Source organism: Aptenodytes patagonicus, chromosome 1 (genome assembly GCF_965638725.1).
Source record: "Aptenodytes patagonicus chromosome 1, bAptPat1.pri.cur, whole genome shotgun sequence".
NCBI lineage: Eukaryota > Metazoa > Chordata > Aves > Sphenisciformes > Spheniscidae > Aptenodytes > Aptenodytes patagonicus.
This window is the reverse complement of record NC_134949.1, coordinates 75991462-76006569: the sequence shown is the minus strand read 5'-3', so window position 1 is coordinate 76006569 and position 15108 is coordinate 75991462. Positions and strand designations below refer to the sequence as shown.

At 42.2% G+C, this 15108-nt stretch overlaps 1 protein-coding gene across 1 annotated transcript; it reads right to left on the bottom strand.

Moving 5' to 3' along the window:
• Positions 1 to 3942: 3942 nt before the first annotated feature.
• LOC143155792 (sulfotransferase 6B1-like) lies at positions 3943 to 11890 on the bottom strand. The gene is made up of 6 exons (XM_076328767.1): positions 11746 to 11890; positions 10757 to 10941; positions 9860 to 9986; positions 7337 to 7431; positions 5990 to 6176; positions 3943 to 4061 (listed from the first exon to the last, which is right to left on the bottom strand). The coding sequence occupies exons 1-6, from the start codon at positions 11888 to 11890 to the stop codon at positions 3943 to 3945; spliced, it is 858 nt and encodes a 285-aa protein (XP_076184882.1).
• Between the last annotated feature and the right edge of the window lie 3218 nt (positions 11891 to 15108).

Genomic DNA, 15108 nt, shown 5'->3' with positions numbered 1-15108 from the left:
CTTGTGGAGCCAGATTGACAATTCTTTGAAAAATTCAGTTTGAATCCCTCTTGGTGGTGGGGAATGCTACAGCCATAGGAAGGGGAGGGAGAGTAGCAGCACAGTGGGAAGAGCAAGAGAAAAGAGGATGAAAGAAATGGTAGGCATGGCAACTGCTGGGAGACCCTGCTTGCCGGTAGCTACCATCACGTACCCCCATCCTGTAGGAGCAGTGCCCAGCCTAGCTTTCTGGACTTCTGACATAGGCCAGTTTTGCTCCGCAGTCTGCAGCTGCACGGGGCTGTGCCAGTGCCTAGGATGGACCTGCTACCCTGTAGTTTTATCAGCAGAAGCTGCTTGCTTTCTCAGGCTATTAATCACTGCTAACCAGTTGCTGCACTCTACCTCAGCTGTGGCTGCATTGCGTAAAGCTTGAGTAAAGCTGTATTTGAAGATTAAAAGTTCCGTGTGAGTAAAAAGTGTTACTGAGAGGAACTTCATTTTGAAAGTCCCATTTAACTCTGCAGTGCAGTGCTAGAGGTCAGACAGCTGGCAAAACAGTCGCTACCTTATATTCTAATGCTATCCCTTCATCCGGTTCAGGACTGTAGGCATTAACCCCCTTATTGATCCACATGGCATGTCCTCACCCTGTCTCTCCACACAGTTTCATATTGTGAATATGCATATAAATGCTGCTTACAGCAGTCTTCTTAATGCAGTTAATAAACTTGCTTGCAAACTTCATTTGCCCAAGGACCCTCTGGCTTTTTTTCCATACTCAAAGGGCTCGAAAAAATAAGTCTTTAAGTAAAACCAGGTTCGAGACCATCTAAGGCACCTGAAGGTGCACAAGTCCATGGGACCTGATGAGATTCATCTGCGGGTCCTGAAGGAACCGGCAGATGAGGTTGCTAAGCCACTATCCATCGTATTTGAGAAGTCGTGGCAGTCCGGTGAAGTTTGCACTGACTGGAAAAGGGGAAGCATAACCCCCATTTTTAGAAAGGGGAAAAAGGAAGACCCGGGGAACTACAGGCCAGTCAGTCTCACCCCTGTGCCTGGGAAGATCATGGAACAGATCCTCCTGGAAGCTATGCTAAGGCCCATGGAGGACAGGGAGGGGATTCAAGACAGCCAGCATGGCTTCACCAAGGGCAAGTCCTGCCTGACCAACCTAGTGGCCTTCTGTGATGGAGTGACTACATCAGTGGACATGGGAAGGGCTACAGGTGTCGTCTCTCTGGACCTCTGTAAGGCCTTTGACACGGTCCCCCACAACATCCTTCTCTCTAAACTGGAGAGGTATGGATTTGATGGGTGGACTGTCCGGTGGGTGAGGAATTGGTTGGATGGTCGCATCCAGAGGGTAGTGGTCAACGGCTCAATGTCCAGATGGAGATTGGTGATGAGTGGCGTCCCACAGGGGTCCATATTGGGTCCGGTACTGTTGAATGTCTTCGTCAATGACATAGACAGTGGGATGGAGTGCACCCTCAGCAAGTTTGCAGATGACACCAAGCTGAGTGGTGCGGTCGACACGCCAGAGGGACGGGATGCCATCCAGAGGGAGCTGGACAAGCTGGAGAAGTGGGCCCGTGTGAACCTCCTGAGGTTTAAGAAGGCCAAGTGCGAGGTCCTGCACGTGGGTCGGGGCAGCCCCCGGTATCAATACAGGCTGGGGGATGAAGGGATTGAGAGCAGCCCTGCCGAGAAGGACTTGGGGGTCCTGGTGGATGAAAAGCTGGACATGAGCCGGCAATGTGTGCTCGCAGCCCAGAAGGCCACTCGTATCCTGGGCTGCATCAAAAGCAGCGTGGCCAGCTGGTCAAGGGAGGCAATTCTGCCCCCTCTACTCTGCTCTGGTGAGACCCCAGCTGGAGTACTGCGTCCAGCTCTGGAGCCCTCAGCATAAGAAAGACACGGACCTGTTGGAGCGGGTCCAGAAGAAGGCCACGAAAATGCTCAGGGGGATGGAACACCTCTCCCATGAAGAGAGGCTGAGAGAGTTGGGGTTGTTCAGCCTGGTGAAGAGAAGGCTTTGGGGAGACCTTCTTGCAGCCTATCAGTACTTCAAGGGGGCTCATAAAAAAGTTGGCGGCAAACTTTTTAGCAGGGCCTGTTGCGACAGGACAAGGGGGAATGGCTTTAAACTAAAGGGGGGTAGGTTTAGACTGGATAGAAGGAAGAGATTTTTTGTGCTGAGGGTGGTGAAACAGTGGGACAGGTTGCCCAGAGAGGTGGTGGATGCCCCATCCCTGGAAACATTTGAGGTCAGGTTGGACGGGGCTCTGAGCAGCCTGGTCTAGCTGAAGATGTCCCTGCCCACGGCAGGGGGGTTGGACTAGATGACCTTTAGAGGTCCCTTCCAACCCAAACTATTCTATGATTCTATGATCCTAAAACGTTCAAGCATCATCATTAGCTGATCTCTTGCCATTTATGAATAGTGGAAGAATGACAGCTGAAAGGAGGGCAACTGTGGTTCGTGGCATTTTAGAGGGAGAGAGAGAATGATTTTAGTGTCAGAAGAGCAAAGCAACACAAACAAACTTCTGGTTTCCAAATGGGTCATTTGCATAGACCAGTGCTCAGGGCAGCATCTCCCTTAAATTGTGTTGAATTGGTAAATGGCAAGGGACTGCTATTGAACAGGCTTTTCTCCCACTGATCTCTTCAGCACGTAACTTCTGTATCGTTTGTGCAGATGCAAAATTGGTAGGTATCGATGTCAGCTTGCATAAGCAAGGTATGAAATGAAAGGGCTGTGTGGCAAGTGTGAAATGTGTGGCTAGAGACAGCATTAGTGTTCACTGTAAATAAGGCCTGTTTTCAGAAACAACACACCTAGAGGATGAGCTTGCCTTACAGATATGTACCTTCTGAGCACACAGGAGTCAAAGCAGAGTAATCAGCTTTTCCTATGTTTTTTTTCTGCCTGCTGATGCCTTGGAATTATATGGTTGGGGAGAACTAGTTTGGGGAGAAGAGTCCTTAAAGCCAGCTTGCCAAGCAATTTGAAGGTGAGGACAGAAAACACATCACGGAATAAATCAGAAGAAAAATCTTCACTGGATTCCTAGAACAGTCCCTCAGATGTGAACACAGACAGCTGATTCTTGGAAAATCTGTCTTATCAGGGCAGGGTAAATAAATAAGTCGTGTTCAGATTAAACTGTCTCTGAGTAGCAGTTTGTTTGCCACAGTGGAACTGTTGAATTCTATTGCACAAGGACTGTGAAGTAAAATGGTTCTCATCAAAACACGAATGCAGGAAGAAAGTCAAATGGAAAAAAACACGTTTATAGTTCCCCAACAGATGGTACAGAAATTTACATGGATTTATATCAGTTGCATTTAAAACACAAACACTATACAGTACCTAACCCTGAAATAAGTTACATCAAAGAATTCATATTGTAAAAAAAAAAAAGACATTTTATAAACAAACTTCACTCTAGATCTTCAAATGTACAGCTGCAGTTTTCAACTTCAGTATCAATAACAAAGTCCGATAAGATAGACACTTTCCAAATCATGGTAGATCAGGGAGGGAGCGAGTCTGGGGTCAAATCTTTGGTCATTTTCTTATGATGTGTTTTTAGACTTTAAATATTCAGATTTGTATGGGTTTGGTTTTTTCTTAACATCTTAGGTAGAATTCCTAAATCAGATCCAAGAAGTCCATTCGTATCCCTCTAGAGCAATAAATAAATGAATGATAAAGTAGATTTGATTGCAGAAAAATGGGTCTGATACCTGACTGTAAAACTGTATACATCTGCCCGCTGAAAACTGAGTTCAGCTCTGGCGTTGTGTCAGAATTTTCCTGTCCTCAAAATCTCATATTTACAATCCTTTCTATTGGGAGGGTTATAAACTGAATGGGAGCCCCATTCAGAATTTCCCACCAATTGCTCTATCTGTGTTTGTTGATAACTGGGTATTGTTCTTCACATGGAGTCAAAATTCATAGATGAGACTTTTCGCCATTTTGCTGAATTTCATTTTCTCATTAAATACCTCCTCAAACCTTCGATTCTGTTTTGGAGTGAAATGGTTCTTCCAATCACCAACGGCACCTAGGAGAGCAGGAGCAGAAAAAGAACAGTGAGGCTAACAATATATAGTGCAGAAAATGATTTAAAGGCAGCCCAGTTTTGTTAATATTGCAGTTGGCACAAATTATTAATGTATTATTAACCATAGTCTCTGCGGTAAGTCATGATCATGAGTAACGAGTGATTGTTTTATTGGTCTGGTGACATTCTGATGGAATCCGCTGGATCATTGTCCATAAAGGGTGTTAAACCCTCAGCCGCAGACTCGTATAATGCCAGCACCACTAAGTGGTACATGAAGAGCAGCAGGTTTCCTAGACGGAATTAGAGCTCTTGGTCATCTCAGCAGAGAGGCATCTTGCCAGACCTTAGATGTATGCAGGTAAGGGTCTCCGTCTGGGCTCTTTCACAGTCAGTAGAGGGAAATGGTTACTTCCTGGCTGAAACCCGGCTCATCCTAGTCAACATCTAAAACTCATCGATTGAATGGTGCCCCAAAAGCAGCCATATGTCTCCATTGACTAAAGAAGACTCCTGAAAAAGGAGCCCAGAGTGACCTGATAGATGAATCCCACCCTCACACCCGCTCCTAATCTCTAGGGCTTTCTACGGATGAGATGTCCCACTGCTTAAGTGGGCAGTCAACTGCTTCTGGGTGACCATGCACACTCGTGTTCAGTAAAGTGTTTCAACTGTTACCCAGTTTGAGCAAACAGGAAATTGTTTTTTAAACTGACATATTTTAATGAGACAATGCCTACAGTTTTCCTTCATGTCCATCCTCTAAAGGCCCTGCATCCCAAAACTGCTGACTAAAACAGCATTCTGGACAGCAAGGACAAGAAAAGAGAGCCTGAAGAATTTTTTTTATATATATATATATATATATATATATATATATATAAAAAAATCTTCTGTAAACTGGCTGAAACTGGCTAAAACCCTGGGGTTTGCGTAGGAGCTACTTGGAAGTGAAACTGTTGGGATTTTTCAAATTTTTCAATGTAGCTTTGTTGAAGTTCACTGACTTAGAAAAGTGTATCTGAGCTTTTTGTTTGTTTGCTTTTTACTGCCATTGTATTTTGGCATTTGCTTCAGCTCATTGGTAAAAACATTTTGAATTAGCAAAATGTACCATTTCCCTATTTATAAATGAAAACAAGTTTTTCTTAATTGAAACAACTCTTAGTTTTAAACTGTCAATTATTGTTCAAAAATTAACTAAGTAAAAATAATCAAAATCCATCTAAACATGATGGTTTCGATTGACTTATTATCCAAATCTGAGCAAGCTTCTGAAACGTCAGTAGCAAGAAAACAGCTCCTGCAGGTATTTTTAAGTCACATCTGAGCTAAGCACTGTTGAAGATTTTACCATGCATTCCAGCTTGGCCAAGGTCTGAAGGCTACCTATGAGGCCATCAGGTGACTGAGTCATCCGTTCTTTCATTGTTGTCATTGTCAGCATATTCCTTTTTCAGGAACATTTCAATAAGATAAGGGGTGGTACGGATGATAAAGGCTACGAGCAGTCTCCTTCAGAAGGAATGTGTCTCGCTCTCTCTCATTCTAGTAAACTAAGTGACCTTCGCAGGTGATATCGGAGGGGACACGTTGTAAAAGACTGAGGTGGTCAACTTTTAGATAAAAAAAGACAGATAAAGAGTAATGCTTCGTGAAGCTTTCCTTTTAGCTGAAAAGCTCACACGGAGCAATAGTAGTCAGAGTGTTGTTCAGACTCCTCCGTGCTTCTCTAGGATAAGCCTGCGTTTGCAACCAGAGAACTTAGAAAGAAAGTGATTTTTAAGATGGCTTCAAATTAAAGAATCATGTCACTGCTTCCCGGGGCTGGCCCAAAGCGTCACTACAGTCCAGGAAAGACCTGGACTGCAGCCTCTAGCTGGCTTCCCACTCCTTTTGCTGCGTTAAGCCCAGGCCAGGGAACTTACCTTTTCGGAAAATCAGCTTCCTGTTGGATGTCAGTGCACAAACGGTGTGATTAGGATCGCTGTTTTCCTTTTCTGTGTCGCTTTTCATCTCTGAGAACGAGGACTTCTTGCAGATGTCTTGGATATCATTATCACTGACGTTTAAAGCCAGGAACACGCTAATTTCCTTTACAATCTTAGGGAGATCCTGAGGTACAAGAAAAATAAAGCTTTTATATTTCTCTATAAAAACTACCTAAAAAGGTAGTTCCTAAAGCCAGGAACAGACTAATTTCCTTTACAATCTTAGGGAGATCCTGAGGTACAAGAAAAATAAAGCTTTTCTATTTCTGAGCTGATTATCAGACTTTTAGTTGGTATGAAAATGGTCGGTTTTATTACATACCAAGTTTATCACACATTTATTTGCTTCCAAGCAAAGCTAAACATGTCATTGACTTGTGTAGATGACAGGTACGTTAAACCTGATTCCCCTCTTACCCATACTCACAGAATTGAGTAAATGCTGAGTATGTGATATCAAATACAGTTACATTGCATTTTTACTCCCAGTTCAGGCAAAGTGTTCTCCTGTCTCAGAATTATTTCACTGGGAATAGAGAAATTCTCAAAGCCCAGCTTCTGTGTAAGTAGCTTATTTCATTGGAGGTGCTATATCCAGAGATCCAACAAGTGACTCAGGATCCAAAATGGCTTGTTTATATTCCTCGTAGTGGATTTTTTTTTCCAAAAAATGAACAAAACTATTTTAGTGAAAACACCAGAAAGTGTTTTCTATTCACCAAAAAAAATCATTCTCTGAAAGCTAAGGCATGTTGGTATTTGACTTTTTTTTAAGAATAGCAAAGCAGTTTCTGCATAATAATTTCCTTTCATCAAAACTTTTTTCCTATACCCTCCAGCCTCTAATTTTCTTGTTTATTGGGAGCACAAGTCCCACTGACCATGAGTAGTTCTGTTGTCTTACATTACTTTTTGAAAACTTCACCTGAAATGTCAAGCATAGCAGGTTAATGTGTGGCCCTCAACAGGTGTCCTAGGTTGGTCTTTCCATAGGACCAAAAATGAGGAACTTAAAATTCTTCCTGTAGCCTGGGGAAAAAAATCCTGTAATATGTGTCCCATTCCTACATCTATGAAATGCAACTCTCACAGGATTTGATATTTATATAACTTGTGCAGTCAGAATTAGTTACTAATATGAAGTTTTGTGCAAATATAAAATGTTCCTGAAGACATTCACATTTTTCTTCTTTCACCTTTTTCATTATAATTTGCTCTTTGATACTTTAATGATGTTAATTTACAAGTAATGCATTCTGAAATAAAAGCAGAGAGCATATTTACCTTCTTCATGTCTTCATAGAACAAAAACAGGATGTTTTTGTCATTTTCATGTTCTTCCCAACTTAGGAAATGATCAAACCAGGATCCACAGACAACTGAAAAGAAAACCCAGGTAAAAGAGATTCATATAAACTTTATTCATAAATAACTCTCACTGCACCTCGCACATTTAGTGGAATGATCCCTTCCTTCTTAGTGTGCACCCTCTATTCCTCTAAAATGGATTCAATTCTTTTTGTGAAGTGACTCAAACTTACAATCCAAAGAGCTTGTTGGAATTTGGTTTTGTATCAGAGATGCAGATACTATTCTGAGATTTAATTCTGTAGTGGAAACAGGCTCCAAATCTAAGGAAAGGCCAGTAATGAAGGAAAATGTGCTGGCCTAACAAGATCTGAGCATCTCAGCAAATGCCTGCATGTCTGTGGTCACAGCTAGAAATACGATCACTTCACTAGGAAATGAAATAAGGAGTCTGTTAAATGGAGCACACTATTGTTAGCTCTATTTTGTCCCAGCAGAGGAGAAATCTGTATTATTTTTAAAAGTCAGAGAAGAATTATGTCATTCAGCCAATGACATAGATAATTTATGGTTTTATAGTTGACTCATAGTACTTGTTTTGTCTGAATGCTCCTTTTGCTGAACCATGGGAGGAGAGCTAAATTTCAGCTTTCTTTTAAAAAACAAAACTCTGACCCTTCTGGTTGAAGGAAAAGATGGACTGCATTGAAAGATGACTTGAAAGACTCCTGGAGGGCGATGAGAAGAGGCTTAGAAAGAGCAATCACAGCCAGCATTCTCCAGAACTGTGCATTTGCTTGATAACTGCTACCAGAAAAGTATAATGCTGTAATGGGCATCATTTTGGTTGCAAACCTTGAGATGTAATTAAGTATTTTGCTGAACACTCCAGTCTATAGCTGCCTCCTACACATAAAGCACTATCTAACTGCAAGGCATGTGTGCCTCACAGTGTGCAATTAAACCCTGCTCTCCTGGTCGACCACACTGGAGATGTGGCCAACGATAGCATAGAATAGCCCTGTTGGCTTCAGGGGTACAGCATACAGTCTCAGAGAGTCCAGGGACAGCGTAACAGTTGTCTCTGTGTGTCCTCACCCTTGTTCTGAACTGAGATTAACTCTGCAAGAGTAGTACAGGATCTGAATGAAGCAGCACTGCCTCCATATGTTTCTATTAGGAGCAAAAATGACAAACTCTCTCTCGGTATCACCTCTTACATAAATTTCTATTGCAACCAACATAGTTATCTTTTTATGCCATGCGTAAGCACACAGAAAATAGAAGGTGGCTATAAATTTACAGATAAATGGTAGATGCTTTTAAAATTTAATATAATCCTCTTTTCTTTTTTTCACTATTGTGTGTTCAGTTGATACTAAACAAAGCCAAGATCCTGCAAGTCACTGAAGCACATGCCTTAGGGCTGCTTTGAACTAGGAACACAAGCCAGTAGACAAATTGACTTCTGGATCTTTGATGTAAGCCCACGATGACTGCAGTGGCACTTGTCTTTCAAAGTTTTCAAGCTGATCTGTCATTGTTGCTGTTATCGTCACTTACGGTTGCATAGCAGGAACACATGTCCTCAAGGGAGTAATAAAACACTAAAAATGGGAGTGAATAACTGGAACATGGTCCTGTTGTCAGCTTCCATGCCACCACTGCCACTCATAAAAATCTCTCGCTCTTGTCCTTGGTCTTTGGACCCCACTACTAAGACAACATATCAGGCAGAGCGTGTGCAGGAGGGCTTTATGAAAGCATCTAGACTCCCTTTGAAGAGCCAGCCAAGGCTGCCTTTAAGATGGGAGAAGACACTATGCCTGCAATCATAGCTCTGAGTGCAGCCTGGGGATGGTCTCCCCATGTGCCCCATTGCCTGCACTTCAGCGTGGCAGTGAGCCGCGTAGAACTGCCTGAGCACCTTCAAACAGAGCGCCTGCCCCACCGGCCTGCTCACCGAGGACAGGAGCTGGCTGCGGTAAGACCAGCTGCCCTTACGTCTGCTTGGGAGGAGCTGTATACGCCTGCCGCCTCTATCAAAGTTTAAACATGAATTCTTGGTGGGAAGCAGTCTGTTATTGTGCTTTGCAAGACAAGGATGGAAATGTTTTAACACAGGCAAATCTGCATCAGAATCAACAAATTGTCAGGGCTTTCAGAGTGTTTGTGGGAAGAAATGAAATCAGTAACTTGTCTGTGAGAATATATTTTTTAACAGCTATGTCAAAGAACAGCAAAAACCTACAAAGAGCAGTTGTGCTGAAATAATGCAGCCGCTTATCAAAATGTCTCCTTGCAGGGCTGAAGATAGCATCCTATTATTTACTCTTGTTTAGTTTGGCATTAGAATTTATCCTGAAAAAAACCCCCAACTAAAGCCATATGAATAAGGAGTGCAATAAGGAGTTTTCACACAGTTCACATTTCTTAACTCTTTCTGTGCATAATAAGCTAATGTAAACTGCAAGGAGAAAACGTAACATTTATCCTTACCATCTCCTTTTAAGAACAAGTCAAAGAAAGCAGTCCAGGTGTCAATAGTGGGAAGGTTTGGATTATCTCTGTAGTAATGATACATGGAAACTGCGGTATCTTTTGGATTTCTGCTGATGTAGATCATCTGTAAATGAAGATGATATGGTTATTAATTATGATATTCTTCCTTTCTTTTAGAGGAGCTCTGTGCATAAATGTAGCATTTTCACAGGCAGTTTGCAGTGTCAAAACCCTTTCGTTTAGGATTCCTCCATCGGTGACCATGCCATTACGATAGAAAAGTGTTTGTCCCTGCTTAGGCAGAAGTCAGTAGTGGTTAGTGGTTAGTAAACAATTCCACGTGTCCACACCATGGACAGAGGTGTGTTTCCTGCAGCTGGGTAATGTTTATGTTTTATGAAAGAGGCTGTGTTCATTTTAACTCATGAGTCAGTATACTATCTCATAAATATAAGATATGAAACCATTTACTAATTAACATTCACAGGAGAGCTGCAAAACATAAATTTTGGCCTTTCATTCAAATTAGCTTTGTCCCAAAAGCCTGGATCTGAGTAATCCTGACATACTGGACTTCTAACCTAAAATCTGAGGCCCAGAGCTGATTTTTTAAAGACCTCCCACATTAGCATGGGAAGAACCCAAAACTGTGATACGAATCTGCCTCCCACGTTTCAGTTCTCCTCTGTTGCCCTGCAGGAGCAGAACCCAGTTCCTAGCCCAAGTCTCTGCTCACACTGCCCTCGACTGCTGGTCAGCTATGTCTCCAAAATTCACAGCAAACCACTTCTGGAAACTGTAAATCATTTAAAAATTATTAAGGATCAACAAGACAAAATAGATTCCTAATAGGCACTTAACATATCTTACTGCTTTTATATCTTTTTGCCTTACCTTGCATTTTTTATTCTTAAAATTTGGAGGTAACATGTTGTAGTCCAAGTGTGTTGGGATGATTCTCTTTGATGAGACTTTATTCAGTTCCTCCAGTTTGGATATGTCTCCAAATTCAATGGGAGATGTTAGTGTAACTTGAGTATTGTAAAGCTTTGTTATAACTCCTGCAAGCCAGTGAGTGCCTGCAGAAAAGTAATTTTAAGGAAAAAAAAAAAAGCAAGATTTGTTACTGAGAAAATATGTGGAACATGCATTTTGCATATGGAAACAGTTTGCTAGTGTACAAGTGATACTTCTAATCCCCCAGATTCAAGAAACTTTACATAACTGAATAATCCCGTTGGCTCCAAATGTATAAATACTGGAAAAAACAGGGCTGTAGCTGAAGTACAAAGTAACTCTGCGAGAAGTGTTAATATCGGTACCAAAACTATCAATCTCATGAGACAAACTGCTTGTCAGCTGAGAGGTGGTTATATCATTTTTATCATTCATTTGAGAGTAACCTGTGGGGTTTTTTCCTTACAGGAACTTGAGTCTGTATATTTGCCTAGTACTGATTGAGCTGCTTCTTTAGTGTGTGCTTCTGTGTGCGAGTGAGGCGGGGGGAGAAGGAATAAGAAATGAATAAATATACAGCCAAGAGACATACAAATAGCTTAATACAACTTTTGACTTGCTCATAATTGAATGTGGAAAGTCCTCAGGAAAATCCTCCAAGTACAGATTTTGCTTACAAGAAATAAATATTTATTTGCTTTCCAATATGAAAAGACATGAGATTATTTTCAATTAAAGAATCAGAATTTAGATATATGACCCATATTTTTTTGTAATTTGAACACTTACTGACAGAATAATATATTCACATACTAAAACATCCTTCCCTGTTTCTTGTACACGGACATTTCCCAAGTAGTTTAAGCAGAGAACATGAAACAAACAACAGAGACTTCTTGCAATTCACATCTAAAAGTAGAACTTACCAGATTTGGGATAGGAAACCAAAAGGACATCATCTTCTCTAGCATGAATAGTATGCAACGATTTTAAAAGTTCTGGAGAAGACCTGGTGGTAAACGGAATCCCCTTAAACATGTGAATGAGATCTGCCTCACTGGGGTTGGACATGTTTGCTTAAGTCTTCGATTCCTGCAAATCAGATAACAGTGAAATGACAAGAGGATTTGAGTCACTTCTAAGTCAGATGGCTTGAAGTGACAAATTGAGACTAAGCGATACAAACCTCATGCTTATATACTTTACTACACCCCACGGAGTCCTATCAGATATTGATTTTTCCATGTAGTTGATAAAAGCAAGTGAAATATTAGCGCTAACTTGGTAAATAACTGAAATGCAGAGTCATGAAAAATGCATGTCATTTGTCATTTATTAGCTCTCCAGATAAAGTAATGAGGTAATAGTCAAAATGTATTAATTACGGAAAATTACAAGAATGAACATTATATGTTGCATTAAAATAGGCTTAATATGATTATTCTATAAGTTATACTTTGTTGAAAGCTGTTTTAGCTTCCAAGGAAAAAGCTACAGCTTAAAATACTTTTTATGAATACAAAAACAATGCCTTATTTTATGTAAATGAAGTATTTTTTGTTTTGTTTTACCAAATATACAGCAGCCTAAATTTTCAAAAGTGCAAATCGATTCCAAATGTTTGAATTTTGTGATGTTAAGGAACTAGTTTTTTGAACATTTTAGGATTTCAGCCTGAGGCATCTTAAAAACAGAGGAATTTAGAGACACAATCATTTTTTAAGCTGTCTCATGTCTCCATAAGAGGAGTACAGACAACAAAAATCAAAAATTTAAAATAGATATTCAGCATTGGATGGAATCCTGCATGTTTCATGACTACAAGCGGTTGAAGATTTTTAAATCTTTCCACAGAACATGCGGAAGCACACATTCAATAGTAGCTTATAGCATTCTGTAGTATTCTATAGGCAGGCAGCTAAATTCCAGCCCAAAAGCCTTTTGAGATGTATGTCCTTCAGAGACCTACACCCTGTGGAGCACCAGTGCACACAGAAAAATCAGAGCAAGCAAGTCTGGTGGCGGATGCTACCCTGCCAGTTCACGCACTGCCTTTAAATCCAGCAGCTGGGGAAACCAGCAGTCCAGCTAACCACAGCCACCCCTCGTGGGGAAGGCTTGTGGGCCACAACCAGTGGAAGTGCACAGAGGGGAAGAGGAGCCCTTGTGTCCATACGCACAGCGAGACAGTGCCCAGGACGCAGGCTGTTGCACTCTGTGCCAGCTCTCTGGTGGGCCCAACCCACGTGAGCGGGGTGATCCTGACGTAAGAGACAATGCAGTTTGCATTTGAGGGAACTGACTGGGGACCTTGGGCTCATGCAAATGCCAGAGGGGAGCCAACCTTGGCCATGAGGGACCAGAGGCCTCCAGGTCCCCGAGCTGCACACAGAGCTTGCAGAGAGCCTCACGCAGGACAGCTGACAGCCCCATTGCACCGTGTCTCGTTTGCCCATGTCCTCATGGCAGCCAAGGGTTAGCTAAGGTCCTGCAGGAATTTCCCAAGTTTACCAAGGTCCCAGTTCTCATTTTGTTATTTATGATAACTTAGGTTTGGTCATGGGAGCTGACTACCAAATGTACCTCCCATGACCCATGGTAAGAAGTTAATGATTAGAGAAAACGTTCTTCCAAGAAACACCTGAGCAGTCAAGACTACTCCCAAGGAGTAAGGACACTTACCAGCTTCTGTACTTGCTTCTTTCTAATTCAATCTCCAGAAAAGCCAGCATAATAAGATTGATTCCCCCCCCGCTTTCTTTTCTTTGCAGTATTGCCAGCCTACCAGTCAAAGAGAAGTGAAGTCAGCAAGCCTAGGTCTTCTCACCTGTGTTGCCTATAAGGCTGCCCTTAAACAGCTCCTGCCTGCAAAATGTGCCCTGTGCCATCAGTGAACTCCAAGTTCCAGTTACACAGGGCCAGGTGGGGATCAAAATCATGGCAAATATGCTCTGGAGACACGTTCCCTGTCACTACGGACGAGAGGAGACGGGGGAGTCTTTCCAGGCGGTGGTCAAGTGAGTCGGTGAGGGTACAAGAAACATATGGATGTTTCATATGCCCGGGTAGGATTTGGGGGATCTCTCAGCGGTGAGGAGCTCAACATTTTTCTCCTGCTCTCAGCCTGAAGACCTAAGCCATCGCTTCGTATCTTAGGGCCTAAATCCTTAAAAGTCTATCCTCTGTCAACAGATCTCACTTTGGTTGCTTCAGGCGTACAAAGTATGTTTGGAGGCATAATGACTCCTGTTCCTGTGTTACTCGGAACATCTGTATTAGTCTGGATACAGGCATTTCTAAGGTTTATTTTGCAGTCGTCATTCCAGCCATATGCATTTAGCGCAAGCTAGAAGAAGTGTATTATCTTGACCTAGCAAAAATAAGCTTATTGCAAAATGCGTTGGATATTTACTATGCCATTTCCCTTTCATTTCTTCCCGCACTCCTGTTACGCTTTGAGTCAGCGCATTTGCCTAATCGAATCACTTGGACCTTAATTAATCATTCACAAATGAAACGGACAAGGTGTAATCCAGAAGCAATACAGTAGCAAAGAAAATTCCAGTTCTCTTAACTCAACTCAAGATTGCTTTTTATACTAGCTTCTCTTTTCAGCATGCATAGGGTTAAGCCAGGGGAATCAAACTGAAATTGGCCTTCCTCAAATGCTGCCTGTACTTGGAAAATAGGGCCCACCCCTGCAAGGGTGCGGTGTCCTGAACTGCAATGACTTAAGGAAAAGGAGACTATTCAGCACCTTGCAGGAAAAAACCCCTTCTTACTAAGTTGTTAGAAAGACTACGCTAACTACATTAGTATAAAAAGGACATTATTATAGCTACATTATACAAAGAGAGCACGGGTGTAAAGACTGCCATGCCAAATCCTCCATCCAGCTGTAATTTTTTCCTTTGTCGGTATTACAACACAGAACGTAGGCTACAGCTGATGCATTTTGAAGAGGATGAACACAGGCGTGGCAAGCTAATACCAAAGGATTCCTGTATCCATTGCCTAGATCTCTGCCACAGGCTCTGAGGAGCTTCTCCCAGCAGCACGTTGTCCTTGTCCTGGTCTCTGGCCCTGCTATCAGTGCAGATGGAGTGCACATTTTACCGGCAGGTTTCACAGATACTTGCTATCAGGAAAGCAGTGTTAAATTTGGCGTTTGGGATCTCTCTCTGGTTTGAGGAAAATGCAGCTTCGTAGCTGGACACCGCACTCCTGGGCTGCTTCAGTCCAGCTCCTTCTGCCTCCGCATCCAGCTTACCTTCTCCCACCTTTATCCT